Source organism: Lagopus muta, chromosome 19 (genome assembly GCF_023343835.1).
Source record: "Lagopus muta isolate bLagMut1 chromosome 19, bLagMut1 primary, whole genome shotgun sequence".
NCBI classification, from domain to species: Eukaryota; Metazoa; Chordata; class Aves; order Galliformes; family Phasianidae; genus Lagopus; species Lagopus muta.
Genome location: NC_064451.1, coordinates 2,383,899 through 2,407,348, shown reverse-complemented (window position 1 = coordinate 2,407,348; position 23,450 = coordinate 2,383,899). Strand labels below are relative to the sequence as shown.

The window sequence follows — 23,450 nt, the reverse complement described above, 5'->3', positions numbered from 1 at the left end:
AGAAGACCCACAGCCAAATGCAGCAAAGAAAACTTCCACTCTGGATCACTTGCTAAAGGATGCTGCTCACTGTGCAGCCTTACTTGCTTGTGCATGAGCCTGATTCTTCCTTAAATGCTGCTAAGGATCTTCTAATTTAAATGCTCAACGTGAAACTCGACAAACCAAGCATCACTGCTACAGATATTCCTGATCAGCATCAAAAGAAAATGGAAGAAGCAGACGTGTCTCAGTGAGGTTCATCAGCTGCTGAGTCCTGAGCCACACACAGACATTTCTGCATCGTGCACCCACCTTTCTCAGCCTCTTACACAACCACAGCTACTAAAGATATCTTTATTTTCCTCTGTGAAATGTGAGACTGAAAAGAATGAGGAAGGCGGCTACAGAGAAGCATCTGTTACGTATTGGCTACTTCTGAATGCTGCTCCTGATTTAAAGCTTTTCATCACCAACACCCCCAGCAAGCTCTGCTGCACTCCACCCTCTCCCTGCAGGTTCCCAGAAATAGAAGAGTGTGAATCTGATAGGCGAGGTGAACATTTGTGTGGAAAGACTCTTACCTTGATCACCATCTCGAAGGTAAAGACACCCGTAAAAATATAATCCAAGTACTTCAGAGCCTGAATTGGAAAGAGAAGTAAGTGCACACTGAAATGATCTGCGTGTGAGCAAAGTGTAAAAGGTCTCTTTTAGCTATGGTCTACTAGACACAGCGCTGATGGATAAACACCCTCTTCATGGAGGTTGGACACTTTGAACAGAAACTTAAATCATCTCGTTTCAGCCCTTAGAATTTTTTCCCAGTCCTTGCCAGCCCACAGAGCGCGTGCCCATGGGTTGCTTCAGTGCACCTGCATACCCAGCACGTTTAATAAGGCAAAATGGATATTACAAATTAAAATATTTGAATATCCTTTCCTGAAAAGCTTGTTTGCCAGCATCTGTGAAGCGGTCTGGGTTTTTCTGATGTAACTGATGATAACACTATTAAAGACATTGGGAGCATAAGAGAGTGATAAAACCCTTTTGTTAAAGCTCATTGCACAGTTATTAAGGATGTGGAAGAAAGATTGCTTGTAGATACTTCAGCTCATTACCTCTATAGGGATTCCTTGATCCTCGTTGGAAAAAGATGATACTGACAAGACTCAAAGGCAGGAGGCCAGCTGCATACCACAGATAACTACGTCAAAGATTCTAAAATCAGGCGACTGCATCTTGCAATCTGTGAACCCCCAGCCCTGCATGCTCACTGGTGCCCACATAGCAGGCTGTGACCACCTCTGTGCCCCTGTTCTGCTGTGGGTGTGCTGGGGGACGCCCCGCTCCCTGCTGCAATGACCAATGCTGCACTGGTTGGGGTCACACTCCCACTTCTCAGAAGATGAACCTTCTGAGTTTGGCTTCATACCCACGCATAAATAATTTCCTACTGGTTCTACTCATTATGCCAAGGCAACAAGCCGCTTTCATACCACTTTTTCCTTCCTCAGATTCTGCTCCTTTGGAGATGGGAACCTGCACGTGCTTAACTGCCGGGAGAAGAAACACAGCTTTATTCTGTCTGCACTGGCCAGTACTCACATCGTTCCTCGGCGATTCTGCTTGGACGGGGTCTTCTGCTGCCAGGGCAATGCTGCTGAGGGCAATGACGATGAGGATGACCATCTCGAAGTAGCGCAGGTTGACGATGTAGTGGAAGAGACGCCGGATCCTGCGAACGACAGAAGCACGTGGAGGAATGCTGCAGGTGCCCCACAGCAGTACATACAGCACAGTGGCAGAAGGACAGCGTTCAACAACAAGGACATCTTTAGGATTCTTATCACAACAACGATAAGAAAATACAAACCAGGATTAACAGCTTTAATCTCAAGCTTGCAACAGTTCTGCAGTGAGATTTATGATAAAGCATTTAACATCTCTGTACTGCTCCTTCTGCAAAGCAGGGATGTGCATCTATTATCACAAGAGCACTATCAGAAGAAAGAAATCAAGTCTGAATGCCTGAAAGACAAATTACACGCCCTTCAAACCTATTCACTTTGAACTGACAGAAAGAAGTCCTGTGAGTTCAAAACTAGTTTCAAAATCCTTCTAATATCAAATAATCCCTTTGAAATTGACATGTTTTAGGTACTTTGAGACCCTCAGCTGAATCTGGCACTGTAACTGTGACTGTTCGTTCTCAGAAGCTCTCTTTTGCACAGCACCTCTTCCTGCACTTTGTTCTAAGCCATTCCTTATACGTTGGACAAATACTTAAACATAATATATTTGATGAGTTTAATATTCTGGTTCATAAATGGTGACCAAGAAAAGTAACAAATGCTTCATTTTCTAAGCAAAGCAAAACTATTCCCATATTTCAGCTAATTTACAAACACTTCACAGCAAATGCAGAGAACTCTACATAAATCCATTGAACAAAGGTCTTCAGTTCTGTCAAGAATCAAATCATGCATGCAACTAACCAACAACCTTGTTATGGAAGATGTAATTCAGTTACTGTATTGCATTTTCTCTAACCAAACATCCAAAGAGTCAGATTTTGCTTTTCACATCGACTTACATCTTCCTTTTCTCTGGATTACTAATGGATGCAGAATGAAAAAGAATTACAAATATCAAGGGTACAGATTTGATATGAAGCAACACGAAGGAAAATGTTGTGGTTTCCTGAACTCCTTACTCTATTCCTTGACAGTAGAGGGTTATCATTTATGTTCTCTATGAATCCATACAAACGAAAACCAACATTTTCAACGACTGCCTGTAATTGCAATTCAAGTATCAAATTCAATTCATCACAGAAATAACATCTTTATTTTTAGATCTTCATCATTCATAACAAGTGATGAGAAAGCAGAAGTATGAGTAAACCTCCAGTGGTGCTGGAGGAACCACCATAATGCATGTGTGTTTGAAAAGGGTGGGTGGCACTTGGGAAGTGATGCACCTCATTAACGTTTCCCAAACGCCCTTTCTGGCAGGACCTGGGTCATGTATCCCCCATGGGGTTTGGAAGGGAGCTAGTTAGAAAGAGATGGGGTGAAAATCTTCCCAAGCCAGAAAGCAGAGAGACCTCTCCAGAGAACTAATCAGCAGCCACCACATCTAGGGGCATCCAGTTGGGTTTGCATCTTGCCCAGAAAAAGAGAAACAAATTGCTGGCGTTCCTGGAGCTGGGACTTCGTCTTGCTATTTCTTTTGGGTCCTGTGTTATAATACCTCTCTTCCAGGCAACTTTTTTTTTTTTTTTTTTTTTTTTTATGGTCTTTTTGTAGAACTTCTGGTACGGAGAGCAAGAGATATAAACAAGAAAACTCAAGCACCACTGAACTCTGGAACACAAGGCTCAGGACGAGGTGAGAAAAGGCAATCGCATGCAGCAAATGACAACATTTTTCTGTTTTTTTCTTTTGTCAGCACAGTCTCTGCTCAGCTCAGACCTTTCTTGACCTGGGGATGCCCACCTCCTGCTCTCAGGAGGTAGAGGTTGCTAACTTTAGCAACACTTTTGTAGCTAACACTCGTTTTTGGTGGTCATGTCACAACAAAAAAGACCCAAGTTCCCAAATAACAGGGAAATACTGCTTCCTTACCCAACCAGACAGGGTCCAATCTCCATAATTCAAGTCTGTCTCAGACAGCTGCATTTTCTGCTGCATTATGAGTGCGCCCCAGCTAATGCTCTCCCTCCTATTAGCAGCATTTTAGACAAATTCAAATGAAATTATTTGAAATAGTACAGCATGATCGCAGGATTCTGATAAGGGAAAGCCTTCTGCACTTTCAGCTCAGTTATCCTGAAGATTTCTGAGGTTCATTGGCAGGTGGCTGGAGAAAACCAGAAAGAACAACCGTCTCTTTCACGGATCTCACACAGAAGGGGCTCTTGTCTTCAGTTCATTTCCTTCGGAGATTAGATTAGCAGCAGTTTGGGTCATTCTCCCTCTCTTACACCTGGCATTGAGAGTCTCCAGTCTTCCCCACTGATACAGCTGCACAAGCAGAGTGTTATGACCCTGGAGCAGGCAGTGAATCACAGAATCATAGAATGGCCTGGGTTGCAAAGGAGCACAATGCTCATCCAGCTCCAACCCCTGCTGTGTGCAGGTCACCAACCAGCAGCCCAGGCTGCCCAGAGCCACATCCAGCCTGGCCTTGAATGCCTGCAGGGATGGGGCATCCACAGCCTCCTTGGGCAGTGGTGTAGGCTGAATTACTTTGTGGGTAATTGCATTTAAAGGAGAGATTCAGCCTGCCAGACCACAGCTTCCACCACAGATGCATTTCTGATGTCAAAGATGAGCACATGGAGCGGCCCCTCCTTGTTCCACTGACTACACAGGCATCCAGGATGTCTCATCGGGACAGCAGAGAGTCAACCACTGTTCCCTTTAATCACCTTGCCCTAGGAAGGGGCCAAGCCTACTTCTGGAACCTGAACATGCAGAGAACAACCTCAGAGAACAGCAACTAAGATATGCAACACGTCTACCCAGGCCAGAGAGAAGCAGTCACATCTGCTCCTGGCAGATATCTGGGTTGGCAGAAGTTTCAAACACCCTCTGTTGCCCTAAGTGACTGCTTTAAGTGACTCATAGGCCTTTATGCTACAATTATTACAACCCCCGCTGCACTTGTCTAGTCCTGCAGCCCTTCAAAGCGACACATTCTCTATTTACAGCCTTTGCGTACAAAGCTCCCCGTGAGGCGGAGATGCCTGAAGCAGAAGAAATGCTGTAATCCCAGCAGATCCCACAAGCTGTACTCTCAGACTTAGAAAATGGAAATAAATAAATAAATAATCATGCATTTCCAATTCAAAGTTTTCAGTGATGTGGGAGTAATGGAATAATAGGAAAAAAATACAAATTCCAGCAGACGATCCTTCAAGGATCTGCTGCCATCACAACCACCTCCTGCCTGCACCTCCTGGAAACGTCTCCTCCCAGTGCTGCCCATCGCTCTCATCACTGGCAGCCACATTTCCTGCAGTGATCTACAGCTGAACAAATAACTGCCCACAGTTAAGAAGGGTCTGCCTAAACCGTCATCGTTTCCCTTTACTGGCAATTGATTCTCCTAATAAAGCTGAGCTGAACAGCAGTATCTGGTTTGCAGCCTCCACGAGCTTTTATTTGATTTCCCAGTGCTTTTGATAGGCAGAGATGAAGATTGAGCTAATGATGTTTGTCTGAACACCCATCCTTGAAGTACATGTAACCCACGAGCACCATTTAAGAGCCAAGGGACTTACGGGTTCGTAGGACTTAGGATGAACATGGAACTGTAAGGCAAGATTGGTTTAGGCCCATTTTTTGTCAAGTCATCAACATCCTTCTTCTCTTCCGCTTTACTTTCAAACTCAACGTTGTTCACTGAAACATGAATTAAAGGAAACAGAAATCAGAGTTAAAAATGCATCTCCCCTCTGCACAGAGCAGGCTGCCTGCAACAGCTGGATATGCAAACAATGCAGCTGGGATAGAAAACAGCTTTGAATACGTTGATTAAATGTGATGAACAATCATTTGATTATTATCACCGCTATTTACTACAGTACTGCAATTATATTTCTTAACCGCTGTACTGGTGAGCAATACAGCAGAAATGGGCAGGAAATGAAGATGCCCAGAGCAGACAAAGAAACCTTGCATTTATTTGTATAAGAGCTGCCAAAGTGGGGATGGAGAGCCCATCCCAAATATCATAAGCCACTATGGAGAGATCAGCTGGGGATCTTTGGAAAGAAAAAAAGGCAACGAGTCCCACCAACCTCATGATTCTGAACCTTTTCCCACAGATGAGTAGCAGGATTGGCTTTGCAGAATGTAAAAGAACAAATTCATAGATGAGCTTTAATACTATTTGCACTAAGGGCTGGAAAGGACTTCTTGGATCAGCAGGTTTCACATCTGCATCGTGCACCGCTGTTTTGGCATCGCTCCCCATGTACGAAAGTGTCATGTTCCACCTCACATCAGGCTTTTAACTTACACAACTCCATTTCAGAAGATCATTCTGAATCTCAGTCCCAAAAGGTTGGAAATACGTTCTATAATTTCCATTATAAGTTTACTTGCAGTGGGTTTGTAAGATTATTTACTTAAAATAATGTTCAATATATGAACTGGAAGACATTTCAGACCGCGAATGCTTTTCTCAGACAGAGAGATTCACTTCTCTATTAATTCACAGGAGCTGGTATCCAAAACCCTCACTCACTTATCATGCCTTAGAAGAAGGGTTTTTTATTCCCTTTTATTTTGCAACAAAATGACATTTCGCTGTGTGTGAGTGACACGTTCCATCAATCCCTTGCTGTATCTCAAGCTAGATACACAGGAAATGGCCAGGAAGGAAAGAGTCTGATAAACTTTGATTGATGGGAACTCAGTATTGCAATAAGGTAAAATCACCAGTTGGGAAAAAAAAGAAGAAAAGACGACAGGTTAAGTCCCGTGTGGCTGACAATGGCAAAGCACGCAGAGCCTCAGCTCTTGGGACTTCTCCATGCCATGCCTACACAGCTTGGGATGAGCCACAAGCTGCTCAGCTTGTGTCTGGATATGGGGTCTGTCTGCAAAACAGCGTAAACCCACCCCTATAGACCTATGGCTCTGGAAAAGAATAATAACAAGTGGCAGGGGGACAAAGCACTCACTGGGAATGACGGTGGTTTCTCCTGGCGGGGCAGTGATGGTGACAGGGATGTTCACAGTGGTGGTTTTGTCCAGAGGCGGCTGAATCATGCGTGTCACGTTCTTCTGGTTGTCAGCATCTTCTGGCTGCTCCGGCACTTTCTGCAGATAGGTGCTGGGAAGGGTGTGCACAGGGATGCTCACACTCCCACTGGCCTCAATCTCACACTGATTCTCCCTAAGGCAGAAGAGCGGATGTTATTAAATACGCTCTGACAAAGATTCAGAGAACATATGCTGCAGCTCCTGCTAGATTTTCCTAGACTGTTCTCTACATAGAAGTCCCCTGCAGAAAATTCACAGGCTGCAGGAAAACCTCCTGGAAGCACAAGGTGTGACCTTTTCCTCTGAGACCTGAAGCGACATCCAAATACAGCATTAAGAGAAACCATGCCAGTGAAAGCAACTTTATTCTAATTAACGAGATTCATAACCGTGTTCCCTGAGTAAGGACACACGGCACTTGCATGCAGCAGTGACATTAGCTCTCCAGCATCAGCTGCTTTCTGAATCAATTCTGACATTCTGCTGCTTAATGTTCTCCCGAGGCCTTATTTAAATGTGGTGATTCTCTTTTCCAGTCCTAAACCACTCTGTAACGTTGTCATAAATGGCTTCTGCAGCTTTTCCTCCGCAGCAGTGACTATATTTCAGTGAGCACATGATCAAATGAAACACTATGCAAAGTGTTTTGAAACCCATCTGAAAGGAAGATAATATAGACAGGAAAATGATTATCTCAGTGCCACTCACAGCTCTCCATGGTGATATGAACTCTATTCTAAGGAATCCCAGTGCAATTTCTTTTCCATCAAATTAATAAAGCTGAAAAGGCAATCTGTCCTTCTTTATTAACTACTCTAAATGCCTCACCAATACTATTTTTCTCACTTGACTTACATAAAAATTAAACAGAATGGGATACATCATTATCCTTAATGGAAGAACCCATTTTGCTAGCAGCCAAGTGCTGCAGCAACTGGTGATGCAGCCCATAGGCTCAACAATGAAGAAGAGAAAACCTGGAGGACTGAATGTCCCATAAAGGTGTGTTACTCAAACATCAGTTTCCTTCAAAGGCTGTGAAATTCTCTGCTCTGGGTCATGTCCTGGTATATCTGTTGGTACTGACACCAAAGATAATTCGTTCCTGAAACCTGAAGCACTCTATGGGCAAGCATGGATGAAAACCACCTTTGTGAGCCTCTGTCTATGACGGACTGATGGTTGGATTGATGATCTTATTGATCTTTTCCAACCTTAATGACTCTATGATCACAGCTGATTTATGGAAAATGGCACTGCAGATTACAGTGGTAACTGGTGCGAGTGCAGCAGGAACGGCAGGAATGCCACATGGAGGGGAAATAAGCTGATTTGAAGCAGGCATTTGGGGTCTCACGGCCCTGAGCTGGCACAGGAGCACTTCCAGTCGCACACTTACTTGGGCTGATGATTCTGGTGCTCCTTCTCAGCAGTCTCCCCTTCCTTCTCCCTGTTCTCCTTCTCCACCGAATCGTACGTCGACAACGCCCTGCTCCTGAACCGGTGCCGTCTGTGAGGCTCCTCTCCATTCTCACCCTTGGAGCCGGGCTCTCCTTCCCGGTTCCCAGACCTCGACCCTCCACGGTGCCGGGTTCTCCGCTCGCTCCTGGCCCCATTGATGGTCCCATTGCCCTCCTTGCCTTGCCGTTCCGCAGAGTGCCGGTGCGTGCGATGCCTCCGGTGCTCCTTTTCAGCGCCTTCTTCCACCGACCCCCGGCGATGGTGCCTCTTCCCTCCTTCCAGGCCCCTGATGCGCTCACCTTTCCCTTCCTTGCTGCCCCCTTCCACTTCCTTGCTGTGACTTCTGTGCTGCCTGTGCCTCTCCTCCTTATTGTTGATGCCAGATTCCCCATTCTCATCTTTGGTCACATCACCTTTCTCTTGCTCTCCCAGTTTCTCCTTATCCCGATGCCGGTGATGCTTCCGAGGAGCTTCTGCTCCATCAGTAGAGCTGACCTTGATCTGCTCCACCTCCTGCATATCCACAGGGCTCAGCTTGCTGATGTTGTTCCTCCCTTCACCCCTTGGCTCCACCACCAGTGGCCGATCCAAGTGGGTCTTCATGTCTGGACGGATGTGTAGGGTCGTGGCGTAGCGCACCCGCTCCTCAGGGTCCAGTTCATTGTACAGAGCCTCACAGCTGGCTCGGAAATTGTGCATCCGAATCTGGCTGGTTCGCTGCTCCCAAACCGACTTGGATTTGGAGGAGTTCTGCTGCTTGCTAACAAGAGGAGGAAGGAGACAAGTTAGCATTCAGCTTCTTGTATTAATTCCCTACAAAGCAAGCACCAAAAAAAAATAAAAAAAGAAAAAAGAAAAAAGGAATTTCAGCTGATATGGGGGATCAGACAGTTAAGCCAAAGAAATTATAGGAATGGAGAGAGAACATGAGCAGGGAAAGCCAGCGGGATCATCAGCGTTAGTTTGTCCCCACACGCGTCAGGCACTTTGAAACAGGCCCTGAGGAAAGGAGTTCTCTTGGTTTCTAAAAGGTGATGATCCCCCTTGAAAGCCTCAGGCATAATCTGAAGGATTATAAAACCTGCCCACCAAAATTGTACAGCACAACTGCAGTTGTGAAGCAGCTCACAGGGCTTCTCCCAAAATCCCTGCACCTTTCTGACCGCAGGGACTGGGAGAGCCGCACGTAGATGCAGACATGATGAGAACACCTTTATTCCCTGGAGCACTTGCTCCTTTCTGTCCTGTTCTCTGCTACAACCGGAATACCGCTGCTGACACTGCCTTACTTCTTTGATTTTCCAGCACAGCACCTGGTTTCTGTCCACCCCATGTGAATGTCACATTCTCAGCCAATGCAGGAAGAGAAGATTCGCCTTTCATCCTAAACACTGCAAATCACATTCTGCTTTCCCATAAAATCAAAGTAAATCCACTAGCTTCCATGGAGGAATTCCAGATCTAGTTTGAAGTTGGCACCTTTTTCCTTCTAAACGAAACAACTTTTAACACAGAGAGGAAAAAACATTTCCCTTCCACCACGCTGCTCTCCACCATGCTGATGTTTCCATTTGCTACGCATCAGCCTGGGTTCAGTGGCCGGAGGGGCTGCACAGTGCTCACGAACCCCAACCACTTAACACACACCCCACAAGGCTGCAGAAATAGGGCAGCAGACATCCTTATATACACTCCGGGCTCCCCCGACAATAGCAGAAAGCAGATTTTGTGCGTGTCTGTGCTGATTCAGAGTGTCAGGATCTGTCGCCACGCTCAGCCCCCGGGGAGGCAGCGTTCAGATGGGCTCACAGAGCACAGCGGGAGCTGTCAGAACGGCTTTGCGTCTCAAATGCTCCGCTGGGTTTGGGGTTTGGTTCTTCACTGTGGGTGCTGCTGCCTGGCTCTGCTAAAAGAGGCAAAAAACCCTGACTTAAACGTTCGCTGCAGATGGGAGGAGGGCACGCAGGCAGATGCGAAGCAATCTTAATCCAGAAATCAGGGTGAGCACAGCTTACCACCAAAACTACAAATCTAAGCCTCGCTGTTCCCAGAGGGCACATCCAGGGCAAGTTTCCCACCAGCTGAGTACCCGATTGACACCACAACAGTAGAACGAGTGGCAAAAACCACGGCTCTAAGTGTCAATGCAGGGCACATAGCTCAGATCCCAACTGAATCCCACGTATCACGCAGACGGCTCATGGGACACAGCACCCCAGGCTGCCCTACTGACCCCTGGTGCATGAGATGGACAGGTGGCAGCAACCCAGTAATTCGTTAGGGTTCAGTGCTGGGAAAGGTTCAGCTACTATCACCCATTTACTTGGTTTCAGAGGGAATTAGTAAAGCCTTCTCTGACCCCTTCCCTGCTGCTCCATAGAGTATTTCCTATGGGAAGACATGTGCTCCACACTTGCAGCCTTGCACCATCAGAGATGGAGCTGCTTGGCACAGTTGTCCCTGCACATCTTCTGGGATGGATGGGTGAACGGATGGATGCCTTGCTCTGCAGTGCTGCAGATACAGCATTGCCAAACTATAAGCAATGAAAGTAAACCTCCTCACTCCGGGACAGCACACAGGGAAACAAGGCAGCTTGGCTCTATGCACATGCATGTCTGAGCTCTGCAGCACTGTTCTGAGGGCGCATTTCTCACTTCACAATGAAAGTCCTCAGGGTGAGGACCAGCTTCTGCTTAGTGCTTTGAACATCCAGAGAAAGCTGCCAACACCAAAGGGATAAATAGGAACAAACACGTTAGAGTTGGTAAAGTGCCTCTATGCTGACTGAGGTCCTCCATCTCTCTCTAAATGGAGCATGGCACAGCCTCCTGCTCCACAGGCAGGCACCATGCTGGGGTGGGATGCAGAATTACATATTCACAGAGGATTTCAGAACCCTCCCATGAAGGTTGGGGTCATTTACCTCCGAGTGGAGGAATGGGCTGCTGTGACAAAGAGTCTTGCTTCAGGAGGGGCCTTTTCATTGTTTCACTTACTCCAAGAACAGAAATCAGCCTCACAACTACCTCTGTGGTACTAAGGGTCCAGCTGTGCTTGACTTGGTGGGCTGGGTGCACACACCAATAAGAACCTGGAACCCAGCAAGGCACACATTAACTAAGCCTATTTTGCTAAAATTTCTTCTTTACAACAGATACCAGCGTCACAGACTCAAATTTCACAGCACCTAGCAGTGAGATACACCTTTAGCATTGACCCAATAGTGGCAGTGATTGCCAACTGACAGCACCATGCAGCCACCCGCTGGCATTGGTCGCTAAGTCCCAGACCGGGAGGCTCAGAATGGCTGCATTCTTTCTCTTTTCCACATGAAAATTCACCAGAAAAAAAAAAAAAAAAAAAAAAAAAAAAAGAAAAAAAAAATCAGAACATTTATAAAGTGCAGTAAAATAGAAATCAGGAAAACGCGCAGCCTGCCTGCAAGCTCATTACTGCATTCAACCCAGTCGAGAACATCTGGAGCAAGTGACAGCACGCATAAAGCTGCTGCAGGAAATGGGAGCGAAGGAACCGAGCAGGTCGGTCCCTCTGGGGACAGCATTTAGGGTTTTTCAGAGCGAAAGCAGCAGCAACTGGAGGAAACGTGCTGCCTGCTTGTCCAATTCCATTTATCGGGCTTTTGCTTCCTCTATGTTCCCACAGCAACTGAGCACGGCCATGTGCGACCGCTTCTCCTCTCCTGTTGCTCTGCTGCACTTCCTCTCCAAGGAGAGCTTTTGAACTTTCTGTGGCATGGCAGGAATGTCACCTTACAACACAGCAGTCCCCTACGGCCGCCTGTGCACACACATCTGCACAGAGATGGAAAAACCAAGCGGGGGCAAAAAGCAGATTGCACTGAACACCTCCGATGCACTGACACGACACAAAGGTCAATGCTAATGCACTTTCTCTACAATCACTCCTCATTCTTATTTTCTGTCTACAGAATGTGCTGTGCCCCTTAATGGGGGACCAGCAACACACTCAGTGTTCGAGTCCTCCGGGCTCAAAACACCGTAGGTTGTTATTTCTGCTAACATGCTTCTCTGCAAAGTCCCATCAGTGTCCCTTGGATTAAGCAGCCAGCAGACAAGCAAATCCTATAGCTAGAAAGAAAACCATCACATTTTTGTATAATAAATATAATTGATATTAATGAACTGTTGACTAATATGGGTTCAAATAAAAAAGCTGCCAGCCACTGTACAGACCACTCAGGAAAGGAAAGCATACTTTTAGCCACCTTCTAATCTTAGCCATTCCGTAATGACAAAAGATTTTGTTGTCGTAACCTTTTAAAACAGTGCTGCAGTTAATGGCACTTTGCATCCCAGCACTGCTGGCTTAATCAGCCACCGAAATGCAATCCTCACAATTTTGCTGTAGTAAATAATGAATGAAATCTGACTGCAAACATAATAATTTGATGTTAAAAATACCCAGGTATTAGATTGTGGGTAGGAAAGAGTATGTTCTCATTACAAGTGGGAGGGAATTTCTTGTTAAAATAGAGTATCAATAGAAAATGGGATATAAAAAAAACCTTTCAAGAACAGCAATAACAAAAATAAATCTGATTTTCTGTGCATCCATTTGGAGCAGCATTCTCCATGTTTGAATTTTCCACTCAGAAAATACAAAGGCAGCACATCGGTCCAGGGTGGGCATGCACAAAGCTTTATCTCTGCTCTGATAAAACAATTTTCTTCCAGATGAGCTCACTGCTGGCTCTTCACTGTGCTCTGCCCATGACCCGGGAGCTGCAGCCTGGATGCTTTAGCACTTCTTCTTCTTTATGAGCCACATTTCCCTGCCTGGGCTCTCCTGGGAGACGCACTGTGCTCTCACTGAGTGTGTGTGACAGTGCACATCACAGAAACACCATTATCAAGGACAGCAATGGGAAATGCTGCCCACTCCCTTCCAATATTCCTCTTGAATTTGATTTTGGCTTTATATATTAGATTTATATATGTATACACACACACACACATATATATATAATTTTCTCAGAAGGAAAATATGTTTTTTTCACAATTTTCCTCCTAATGTCCTTTGGCCTGAAACTCTAAATTTTGCATGTGGCCTGAGCAAAAGTTTGGAAAGCTCTCATGCTTCACTGCTGCTCCCAGGAGGTGTCCATGGGCATGATTTCCTACAAGAAGCAGAAGCCAGTATATGCTGCTGCTCGGTATACAAAGACTGCCATCATCACCAGCTTTCATACAGCTCTGCAGGGATGCAAGGTCCATCCATGCCAAAGTGTTCTGGAATTCACACAGCAGAAGTTTTGCTGCTTTTACTAAGGAAGACAGAATGATTTCACTCCACCATAGCTCACCAACCTGCACGCTGCTTCCTATCTCTCTAATAGGAAGAGCTTTTAAATATCTGTATATGTATTTAAGTACATCGCATAATAATTCCAGTATCAAAATAAGACTTAGCTTTCTACAAACTCTGATTTGATGACAAGCTAACCCACTGTGAGGTGATTTTACTACAAGCACAACTATGTTTAATCTATAGACAGACATTAAGTTCTCCAAAAATTCAGTCTTGGAACGTTTGTTTATTTTTTAATCATGATTACTACTTTATTTCACCTTGGCCTCTGGCACGTGCACATTTCCTTCTCTAGAGGACATTCTGACAGCTGTTCCATAATCACAGAACCACAGAAAGATCATTAAGATCACACAGTCCAACCACTGCCCCATGCCTGTGACTGCTCTGACCGTGCCACCCAAAACAGCATCTCGCCTTTATTCAACACCTCAGGGATGGTGATTCCCCTCCTCCCTGGCAGCCAGTTCCGATGCATCTCCACTCTTTCTGAGAAGAAATTTTACCTAGAATCCAACCCGAACCTCCCTTGAGAGCAATGCCTCTTGTCCTATGTTACCTGGCCAAAGAGGCAGACAGACTGCTACAGCCAAAGTCCCACTGTGAGCTCCAGCCTTCTGATAAAAACCAAGACAAAGCACATCAGGGAATTAAGTCACAGTCCCTGCTTTGTGTAATAATGATGGAAAGAAAGCAGGTGACCCAGACATTGAATATACAGAAGCAATTGATATGGATGAAGAACGATTTGGGTTCTTGGACAACAAGTGACAAATTTATCTGGTGGAAGACAGTCAACCTTTTTCATTTCCCTCTGCACGCCTCTCTGCTGCTGTCCTGCTGGAAGCTGTTATGGTTGGTGTGGGAAGGAGCTACACAAAGAAAATCAAATTAAGGTCTTTAAAAAAAATGAAATCATTGGCAGGTGCAGACACTCAGCACTTCTGGAAAGAAGTAAAATCCCCAGCGCTCATTGTATTTTAGCACTCTAGAAAATGCCTGAAGAACATACTATTTCTCATGACCAAGCAATGACTAACATCTCTGAATCCTATTAGGAACAAATAACAAACAATAGCAATGCAGAGGAAACCTCAAATTCACCTTTTGGGATTCCATCACCCACTGTTATGTAATGATGATTCATATGAAAACCCAGTGTCCCATAATTCTTAAATACATTCAGCTGGAAAAGCATAACATAATCACTCCCTCAGCTGTGCATTATCGCCTATGTACATAGATAACTGCTAACTTCAGTATGGATTTTATACATGTGCTGATTTAGTTAAAGAAACAGAGCATGTCTGTACAAATGAGTGAGTAAAAACTCTTCAGTGAGTAAAAAATGGTCTTCATACCACTTGTTTGTTAAGGAACTAGTTCTCATAGCTTGGCTGTCACTTCCTACCCATTTACAGTTTTCCTTCGAAGAACAGTTAAAGAAAGAATATAGAAAAAAATGCCTGCCTGCATTTCAAGACTTTTGAATAAGTTTTGTTCTTTTGGAAGAATGGATTTCCAGATCTTGGTTCTTACTGATGTTGTAGGCAGAAGGAATCCTCTGCCTGTGTAGCAACCTAGAGAAACAGAACTGGGATTTTCTGTACCCTTTAAAAGCTTTTTTAAACGACGAGACCACTGATCTACTTCCATCTTGCACAGAATTTCAACCACTTCCCTGATCAGTATGCTTACAGTAAGAGAACAGATTGACGTTAGAGCATCTGGAACCAATACTAACCTCCACCTGGGGACATGGGGTGCTGGTGCCTGGCAAGAGTTTATCTATTTGAATTTAAAATAAAAAAAATACAGTCCTAACAATGACATTTATACTGAATACATGAGACCTCTGGATGCTTTCACACTTCACGGAGGCTCTACTGATGCTCAATAGCAGCTGGTACTTCTATGCATCACACACAGTTATGGAGTCCAGATATTGAGCCAAAGCAAGAATTTTTGCAGGGAAAATGCAAGGGAAATGCTGGGGACACCCACAGAGAAAAAAATGCACATTCAATTAATCTGTCAAAATGGCCCCATTTGGCATAGGAAATTACAGATTACTGCCCAGACAACGCACAGTGTTGTTACAGGTAACACAAATTGTATTTGCCTATAAATCAGGCTCTCTCCACATGATTGAAAAGAGGTAAAGTGGCTTTACGTGTAGAGAAACATGATTTTAAGCTGTAGTCATTTGCCAGCCTGGCTGAGACAAAAAAGTGCAGGCAAAAGAAAGCTGTCTTTGGGCAGTATATAACTGAAAATCCACCCTAGCAGAGGCCCACCTACACATTTTGGCAGTAAAAATTCAAACATCGTAGAATGGATGCAAGTCATAAGATCCAGGGATGCCTCCTCCTAATTTGCACTGTCTCTGTTGCTACTGGGCAGACAGCAACAGATCTCAATGGCCAGTGAATGTGGGCAGATCCTCCTTCCAAGGGGATTCCAGCGCCTGCAGTTTGTTTGAACAATTTAAGTGACAGCTCTGGAAGTTTGCAAAAGGAACAAAACTCCATTCTTTCAGACTTCATTCCTAATTTGCAACCATGGCCTTGGATTGGTTTGGTTCAACTTCAGCTGGAGTGCACCCAAGCAACGAGAAGGAAGACAACCGGGCAGCACCTCTCCTGCATCACTACCTCAACCAAGCTCTCCATTTCCACTCTTGCCTTCCTTCTTACCAAGTGCAAGGCAGGATAAGAGACCCAAAAGGCAGCAGACCTTCCCCCCATAACGCTGTGCTTGCCTGGAATCCCAGCAGCCAGGCAATGCATTGCAAGAAATGAGCCTGAGATCCACCAGTGGACACGGACCCCTAGAAGGCCCAAGGAGACTGGGAACAAAACAGATGTTGAGAAGCTGGTGGAAAACCTTTGCTTCCCTGCATCTTTGCCGTGCTGAACCCTGCTATGGTGCACGTAAGGACAAACCCACAAGTGAATTGCACTTACTTGTCTCTCCAAAAGCATTAAAGAAGAAAGATAACGTCAAATGGTAACAGTGCAACTCAAAGCAAAGGCACTAAGATGGGTCGGTGACAAGCTGGTGACAAGTTTTGTCGTATTAGTCAGCAGGGAACGATGGTAATACTCTACAAACCTGCACTGGTGTCAAAGCACACCCGTGATTCACAGCAAAGCCAGCAAGATTTGGTTGTTAGGAAGTGCGTGGAGTGAATGGAAGGTCTACCACTGTGTTTGCTCTGACACGGATGCATAGGAGTTCAATGAGTGCCTCGTTTTTGCAATATCTCAGGAAGGTCAGAGAGCACAGGTAAAACCACGCTCTCAGGAGTATGAATTTCTAAAGGAGTTTGGCCTCACTTGGGCCCCAATTCCTGAAGTTTCCTTCAGGCTCTCCTCCAGCTTTCTTTCATTTGAAGAGAGCACTCATGGTGGACACCTGTTCTCCTATTGAACCCTAAGTGCAAACACTGGTGGAACATCAAAGCCGTCAGCCCAGTACAGAATAAACAGAGAACAAAGTACGAGTGAGAATAAGATGAACCATCAAATGAGGGCAGGGGAGAGAACAGGGAAGATAATTAAGGAAGCAACAGAGGGAAATAATTAGGGGGATGGGAGGACAAAGGAAGGGAGGAGGAGAACTCACAGTCAATATACGAAACACTACAGAGTTGCTCACGATCAAATCACAAGCATTATATGGCAATGTCGCACACTTTCCAGTCCTTCCACCATATATTGGTCTGGAGGCTTTCCACAACGATGGGAATGATTTTTGGAGAAAACAAGGTGGGGAATGAAGGCATCAGGAGAGTGGGGGGGAGGAGGAAGAGGGAGGTTTATAAATGTAGGTATCATAAATCCATTAACTGAATATTGTAACAGAGAGCAACTCACGGTGAATTTACGCTGGAGACTGACGAGCTGCGAGATACAGTACCTCGAGTTTGCTTTACAAAACTGCACATGCAAAAACAAAACAAACAAAGAAAACAAAAAGTGAGAAGAAAAAAAAAAGAAAACAAAACAAAAAAAAAACGAAGAAGAGAAGAGAAACCATAAGAGACATTGGGAAAAGACTCATACAGGCTGTGTCCTATCGAATGCAGACTGCGGCGTGCATCTTGGTAGGAGACCAGGCAAGCTTCAGAAAGTGTGGAAGCCAGAGACACACCACCTTCTTGTTCACAAGGAAACAACCAAAATGGAACCAAAAGGGAAACAAAAATTAAAAGGTGAACCAAAAGACACACAATGATATTAGGAATTTATGCCTCCATATGTTATACTCACACACTCAAAGTCCTCTGCAGAAGTCATCTTTAGGACCTCAGAGGCCTTTGCAGAAACAGGTGGTGATTGCTGTTACAGCTGTGCTGTAATCATTAGTTCAAGTGGGAGCAGGGTGCAAAGCTGCTCATTCCCACTCTGGCACCCTGGTATGAGAGGTGGAAATGCCTGGGAGCAGAGAGGAGCCCCAGCTAGGAGGAGGAGCCTGGGCTGTGCTTGGAGAACCCAAATCCAAATCCAAACCCAAATCCATCCGAGCCGCAGCAGCTGGCGCTAGGCTTCACCAGTTTCATCTTGCATAAGATGCTCTCTGCAGAGGCACCTACCTCTCTCCTCAGCCAGATGCAGGCATGTGTCTGAGCTCAGGCCGTCTGAATATGGCTTGCCATGTCTAAAACCCATAGGCACAGGACATGGCTATCCAAATTTTGTTTCAATTCACACCTAGTTTTGTAGATTCTCCTCCATTCAGTGTGTACTTGTGTAGATGCCGTTACAAGGAGGTACCCAAGGCTACGGATGGGGCTCTGGGCAGCCTGATCTGGTGGGGGGCAGCCAGCCCACAGCAGGGGTTGGAATAAGAGGATCTTAGAGATCTCTCCCAACTTGAGCCATTTTATGATTCTGTGTGGTTTCTGAATGCAGAAGCAGCTGAATTACATTGCGTTAATTCTTTCTTTGGTAGGGGACCTACTCAAAACCAGGTTCCTAAATATCTTGACAGTTCTTGGCTTGAGGTGCTAATTTTTCACAGTTCCAAACAATAACTTTTATAAATTCACATCATCTGAAGATGTGAAGATCTCTCAGATGAAGGAAAGATAAAATCCCTTCACCTCCTGAATTTGTCTTTTCGGTTGCAGCATTTTTTCCTTCAATCTTCAAACAACCAATTTCGTAACGAAAGCCAGCAGGTCCAATTAAAAATCTAATGTTCTTTGGATACCACAGGAGTAGTATTTTAAATACACATTTCCTTAAAATTACCAGAATGCCTTGAACAGAAGCGTTGGCCCAGGTGGAGTGTATAACTCAACCACCCAGAGGCCAAGAAAACTGCAGCGTAAAGGCATTATGAAAGGCGTTTGTGAACATTTCACTTGGAGCAAACAATCTGGTAAAGTGTTCTGCCCAAACTTCAGAGTTCTCTACATTCCACGTTTCCACAGCCCCTGCCTGCACAAATGCCTTAAGCACAGGAAAGGAAATACTGAGCAGAACAGGTGGGAAAGCTGTGAGAGAGGAGAACATAATGGGTTGCTTTCATTTACCTGGGAGTCGGCACCGACGCTGTGCAACACCTGTGGAACTGTTGCTTGGAATTGCTGAAAGCAGCTCTCAATGTCACACGGCAGAAGGCTCGCTTTTATCTTTGCATGTATCCCTGCCTCGTTTGGTGCAGTGCAGGGTGGAGGCCATGCTGTGATCCTGCCAAATATCCTTGTAGCCTGGCCAGACAGCGTTATGCAAGTCCTGCAGCATTCCAGGTTTACTCCTGGACTTTTTGAAACCGTGACCAACTAAATTTCCACTAGAATGGCAGAGTGGAAAGCGAAAATAAAGACAGCCTCCTTTTCCAAGTCGAAATGATGAAGTACTTGAGCTCCACTTACCATTGAGAGGGACACAGAGCATGAGAGTGTCTTTCTGTGTAGCCGTTAGGGTCATCGTTACATCAACAGCAAGGGCAAAAAGGAAAGCTACCAGGAGGAATCACAGTACCTCACACATCCACACACATCAGGAGAAAAGAAAGGGAAGGAGTCACACACCAGCAAGAGAGAAAGAACACCTCTGCTAGTCTACACACTGTCAAACACAGGAACTGTGGTGAGTGTTCAGGCATACATCTTGCTGGGTTCTGTTGGGTACCAGCAGCCCAACAGGGATTTTGAAACAGACCACGGTATTCCCAAGACAAAAGGAAAACATGGAGCCTCTGAGATGGAAAAATGTCCTAGAGAAATAAAGCAGCTCCCCCCTCCCTTTGTCCCCAGACCTGTACAAAAGGGACAGACACCTCTGAGAAGTCACTGTGAAGTGCCACCTCTGTTTGCTCTCACGGTTTGTTAATGAGCAATCAGCTCACTCCTGTTACCAGGCAGTATTTACCTGTAGGCACGCAATTAACACATCAGCTGCTTGGGTCAAACGTGTGAGGAACCAGTAGAAACCAGGCAGGACCAGGACAGGTCTTTGGGGTTCTGTTGATGTTGTTGGTGTCAAGTTTTGGAAAATTCTAGTGGTCAAACCTACAGACAGTGTTCAGCCCTGGTGCCATAACAGTCACTACCACCTCCTACAAAGTGTCATCCATCATGTCTGAGAAATTCTTCTTCCATAGAGAACTCACACCCCATAGCTAATGCTTGGATCATTTCCTTTGGTCTGGCTACCACGATGACACAATATTGCATAGAATTAAGAAATACTAAGTGAAAAAAAAGAGGCGTAAGTTTCTCTTAGCGTGACTCAGACGTGACTACATAGTAGGTTCCTTCAAATTTAGCATTTGCTTTCTGTTGTGAATGCTATCTTAAGACTCTTCCCAAGGCAGGCCAATGGAAAATGCATAGAAATAAATGTGGAGGCAGTTTTAGCCAGCAATACAGGGTCCCTGGAGCAGCTGTGGGCAAAACTCGTGCTGGGATTTGGGCTCATGAATTCTCCCACTGGCCTGCTGGCCCATGCCCATGTCCTGTGTGCTCGGTGCAGCCCCTTTTGTACGGGACATTGGTGCAGCTCTGGCCGGAATAGAACAGGCAGGGCATTCAGGCTTTGGGTTGGCAAAGAAACAAGTTCATTTACAGAATGTAAAACCACCTGCAGTGGAGTCTTTGTGCTGCCTGTGGAAATCAGCCTGGCAGCGCTCCTTCAATTGACACCTTGAGGCGCTCTGCACATTCACTGCCCCGTTCTCCCTCCTCCTCCATTCTCACCACCAAGGAAGCTGCACCAATGGCTTGCTCAAAGACCCATCGATCCATACAGCTGCTCAGTTCCAGAGGCTGAGTGGTTTCAACGTTGTACAGAACAGAGGGTCTTAAAGACAATGCTGAGCAAACTGACAAACCCAGAAACTCACCTCCAGAAACAACAAAGCAAGGAAAATGCTAAACAGAAAACAAAAGTCACAAAAATAAGAATGAAACAATGGGCTAAAATTAAAGCACAATTGCTCATGTTAAACAAATACTCCGTTCTAAAGCAAACTGCAACAATGACAGAAACAATGCACCATCCTAGCTTTTAAATCTTGAAAAAACACAAAACAGAAAGGCCCAAGCGGGATAGAGTTCACCAGGTGAAGAAAGAAATTGTGGTCAGAAGAACTCATTCGTGTAAGTCCTTTGGTGGAGCAGAAGACAGAGACATCCTGGGAGAGCACTGAGTTATGAGGTACAAACTAAGTGCAGGCTGAATATTGTAATAAAGCACCTCGAGCCAGTTTGCAAGACAGATGATATCTGGATGCTGCTGTAATAATGACTGTTTTATCAAAACAGACCCCTTTATACAGCAGTGCTGCACCGCATATCAAGCAATAAAACAATTTGTGGATCACGTGGGGCTGTGAAGGTCACAGAGCAGGTTGACAAAGTAAATTAGCAAACTGGTTCGTAAGTCCAGGAAATCGTATTTTGCAAATGATGCAGTAAACATTTCCCAGAGCTGAGCTGCCGAGAGGCTTAAATAGCAGAGAGCAGAACAACCTCTGCAGATGAACTGCAGGGACATGAGCACGCAAACCACAACTGTGCTCTGTATTTGCATAGCAAAAATGCTAGAGGTGGAGAAGCAGGTACACTACAGAGTATGCAATGGCCTTGAAGGAGGCTTAGAGGAAGGTGTGCTCTCACAGTCCTTGATGTGGGACTGACAAAGGAAAGCAGCAAAACAGCAAGCACAGCACTTCACTGGTGAAACAGCAGGATGAGCAAGGGGACTTTCACCAGCCTGAGCCCCAGGACGGCTTTAGCACCTCTGCAGGAGGTGGACAAGCACACCAGGATGTGAATATCATTGAAGAAATGCAAGTCATGGTGTCCTCTGTGTTTCAACACCTGACAGACCTGGTTTTGTTGGTGAAGGCAGAGAAAACGATGATGTTCTCAGAGTACTGACTCATGACACAGATGCTCATTGCTGTAGAAAATCATTTTCCTACATTTTGAAAATAAAACTGAATTAGAAAAAACAAAAGCAGTAGTTCTAAGGGTAAACTGGTAATGCAGATCCAGAACTGGGTTTGCAGCTGGACCTTGGTGTCTCAGTCCCAGCTTTTCCCTGACTTGCTCACCAGCAAGTCTTTCTCCTAAACCAAAGCACAGCATCACACCACAAACCATGAAAAAAATCTACTGAAACCAGGACAGGTTACCCAATTCCTACAGGGCTTTGTTTTTGGCACTGATGTTCCCATGTGCCAAGAATCCTGTTTCCAAGCATGCCCAGCACCTTTCCATTCTCCGTGGCGTTGAGCCATTCATGGTTCCTCACACCAAAGCTATGGTGGGATTCCATCAGCATGTCCAGGCTTGAATAACAACAGAGTTTGATTTAACAAGTCTTGCCATCAACACAGCATCTGCTCTGCCTTCAGGACCATAAGAAGTACCAGGGTATGTCCAGCTGTCAACCACGAGTCCCTGCCACCAGCCCTACTGGGCAGGATAACAGTAGCTAAGGCATCAGTGCTGCAAACCCTAAAGCTGTAGCTGCTACGTGTCTCTGGTGTTCTCACTATGGATTAATTTCTACATTAAATATTGCTTTGGCATGCAGTCATTAAACACTTTTTGGATCATCAGCCAGCAACCCATCTGTACTTCTATTTCTCTCTCACAGTACTCCTAGCTTCCCCCTTGCCTCCTGTGGGTTACTATCCATTTGGTCATCAACCTATTGACTTTCTGAGTGTTTTTTTTTTCTCAAACTAAAGCTCAGCATGCTTTGCAAGTGCCCTCTAAGCACCTCAGTGGCACCACGGGGAGATAAATAGAAGCCACAGGACATTTGGTAGTGGATGGCCTTCAATACAGCACACATTGCTGCTGTGGTTTGTAGATGTGAAAGGAACAGACTGCACATCCACGTGTTCACTTGTAAGCCTGCTTTTACACATGGCAGGATCTAGGCAGATACAATTTCAAGCAAAAAGAACCAGAAATCCATGATTTTGTACTCACTTTCAGTTTTGGTCACAAAACTGCCCCTATGCTGTAGAAAACCAGGTGAAAACCTGGTGAAAAAGTCAAGGAACAAGGTTATTTTAAGTGACTAACAATGTGCTGAGAAATCTTAGCTCCATTAAAGTGCTTTTTCTGGGTTCTAAAAAGTCTTCACACGCACTGTACTGTTGATTAAAAATAGAAGAAAGTTAGCATCATTATCTTGTGCTACAAAATAATAGCAAATGTCCTTGTGTGACTTCTTGTCTAGACTGGACAGGAAATCATTGTAAGAAGAGGATTATATTTAAAACCAACAAACAGAGATGGCATAAATAGATGATTAAAGCAGAAATTGCAAAATAAAATGGGAAGGAGAAGACAGTCAAATGAACAACATTCTTTTCTTTCACGTATAACAAACTGGCTCCATTTGG

General features: G+C 45.1%; 1 protein-coding gene across 14 annotated transcripts in view; it reads right to left on the bottom strand.

Annotated features, from left to right (window-relative positions):
* The window catches only part of CACNA1B (calcium voltage-gated channel subunit alpha1 B), a 264,962-nt gene that overhangs the window by 60,768 nt on the left and 180,744 nt on the right, over positions 1–23,450 (bottom strand). For 10 of the 14 annotated variants that reach the window (XM_048966416.1, XM_048966419.1, XM_048966421.1 and 7 more), the window contains 6 exons: positions 17,450–17,512; positions 8,158–8,979; positions 6,677–6,891; positions 5,270–5,390; positions 1,588–1,717; positions 564–623 (listed from right to left, as the gene is read on the bottom strand). In XM_048966416.1, coding sequence (XP_048822373.1) covers positions 564–623; positions 1,588–1,717; positions 5,270–5,390; positions 6,677–6,891; positions 8,158–8,979; positions 17,450–17,512 — 1,411 coding nt within the window. The remainder of the gene's footprint in view (positions 1–563; positions 624–1,587; positions 1,718–5,269; positions 5,391–6,676; positions 6,892–8,157; positions 8,980–17,449; positions 17,513–23,450) is intronic. The other 4 variants (XM_048966420.1, XM_048966422.1, XM_048966424.1 and 1 more) reach the window with 1 other exon arrangement.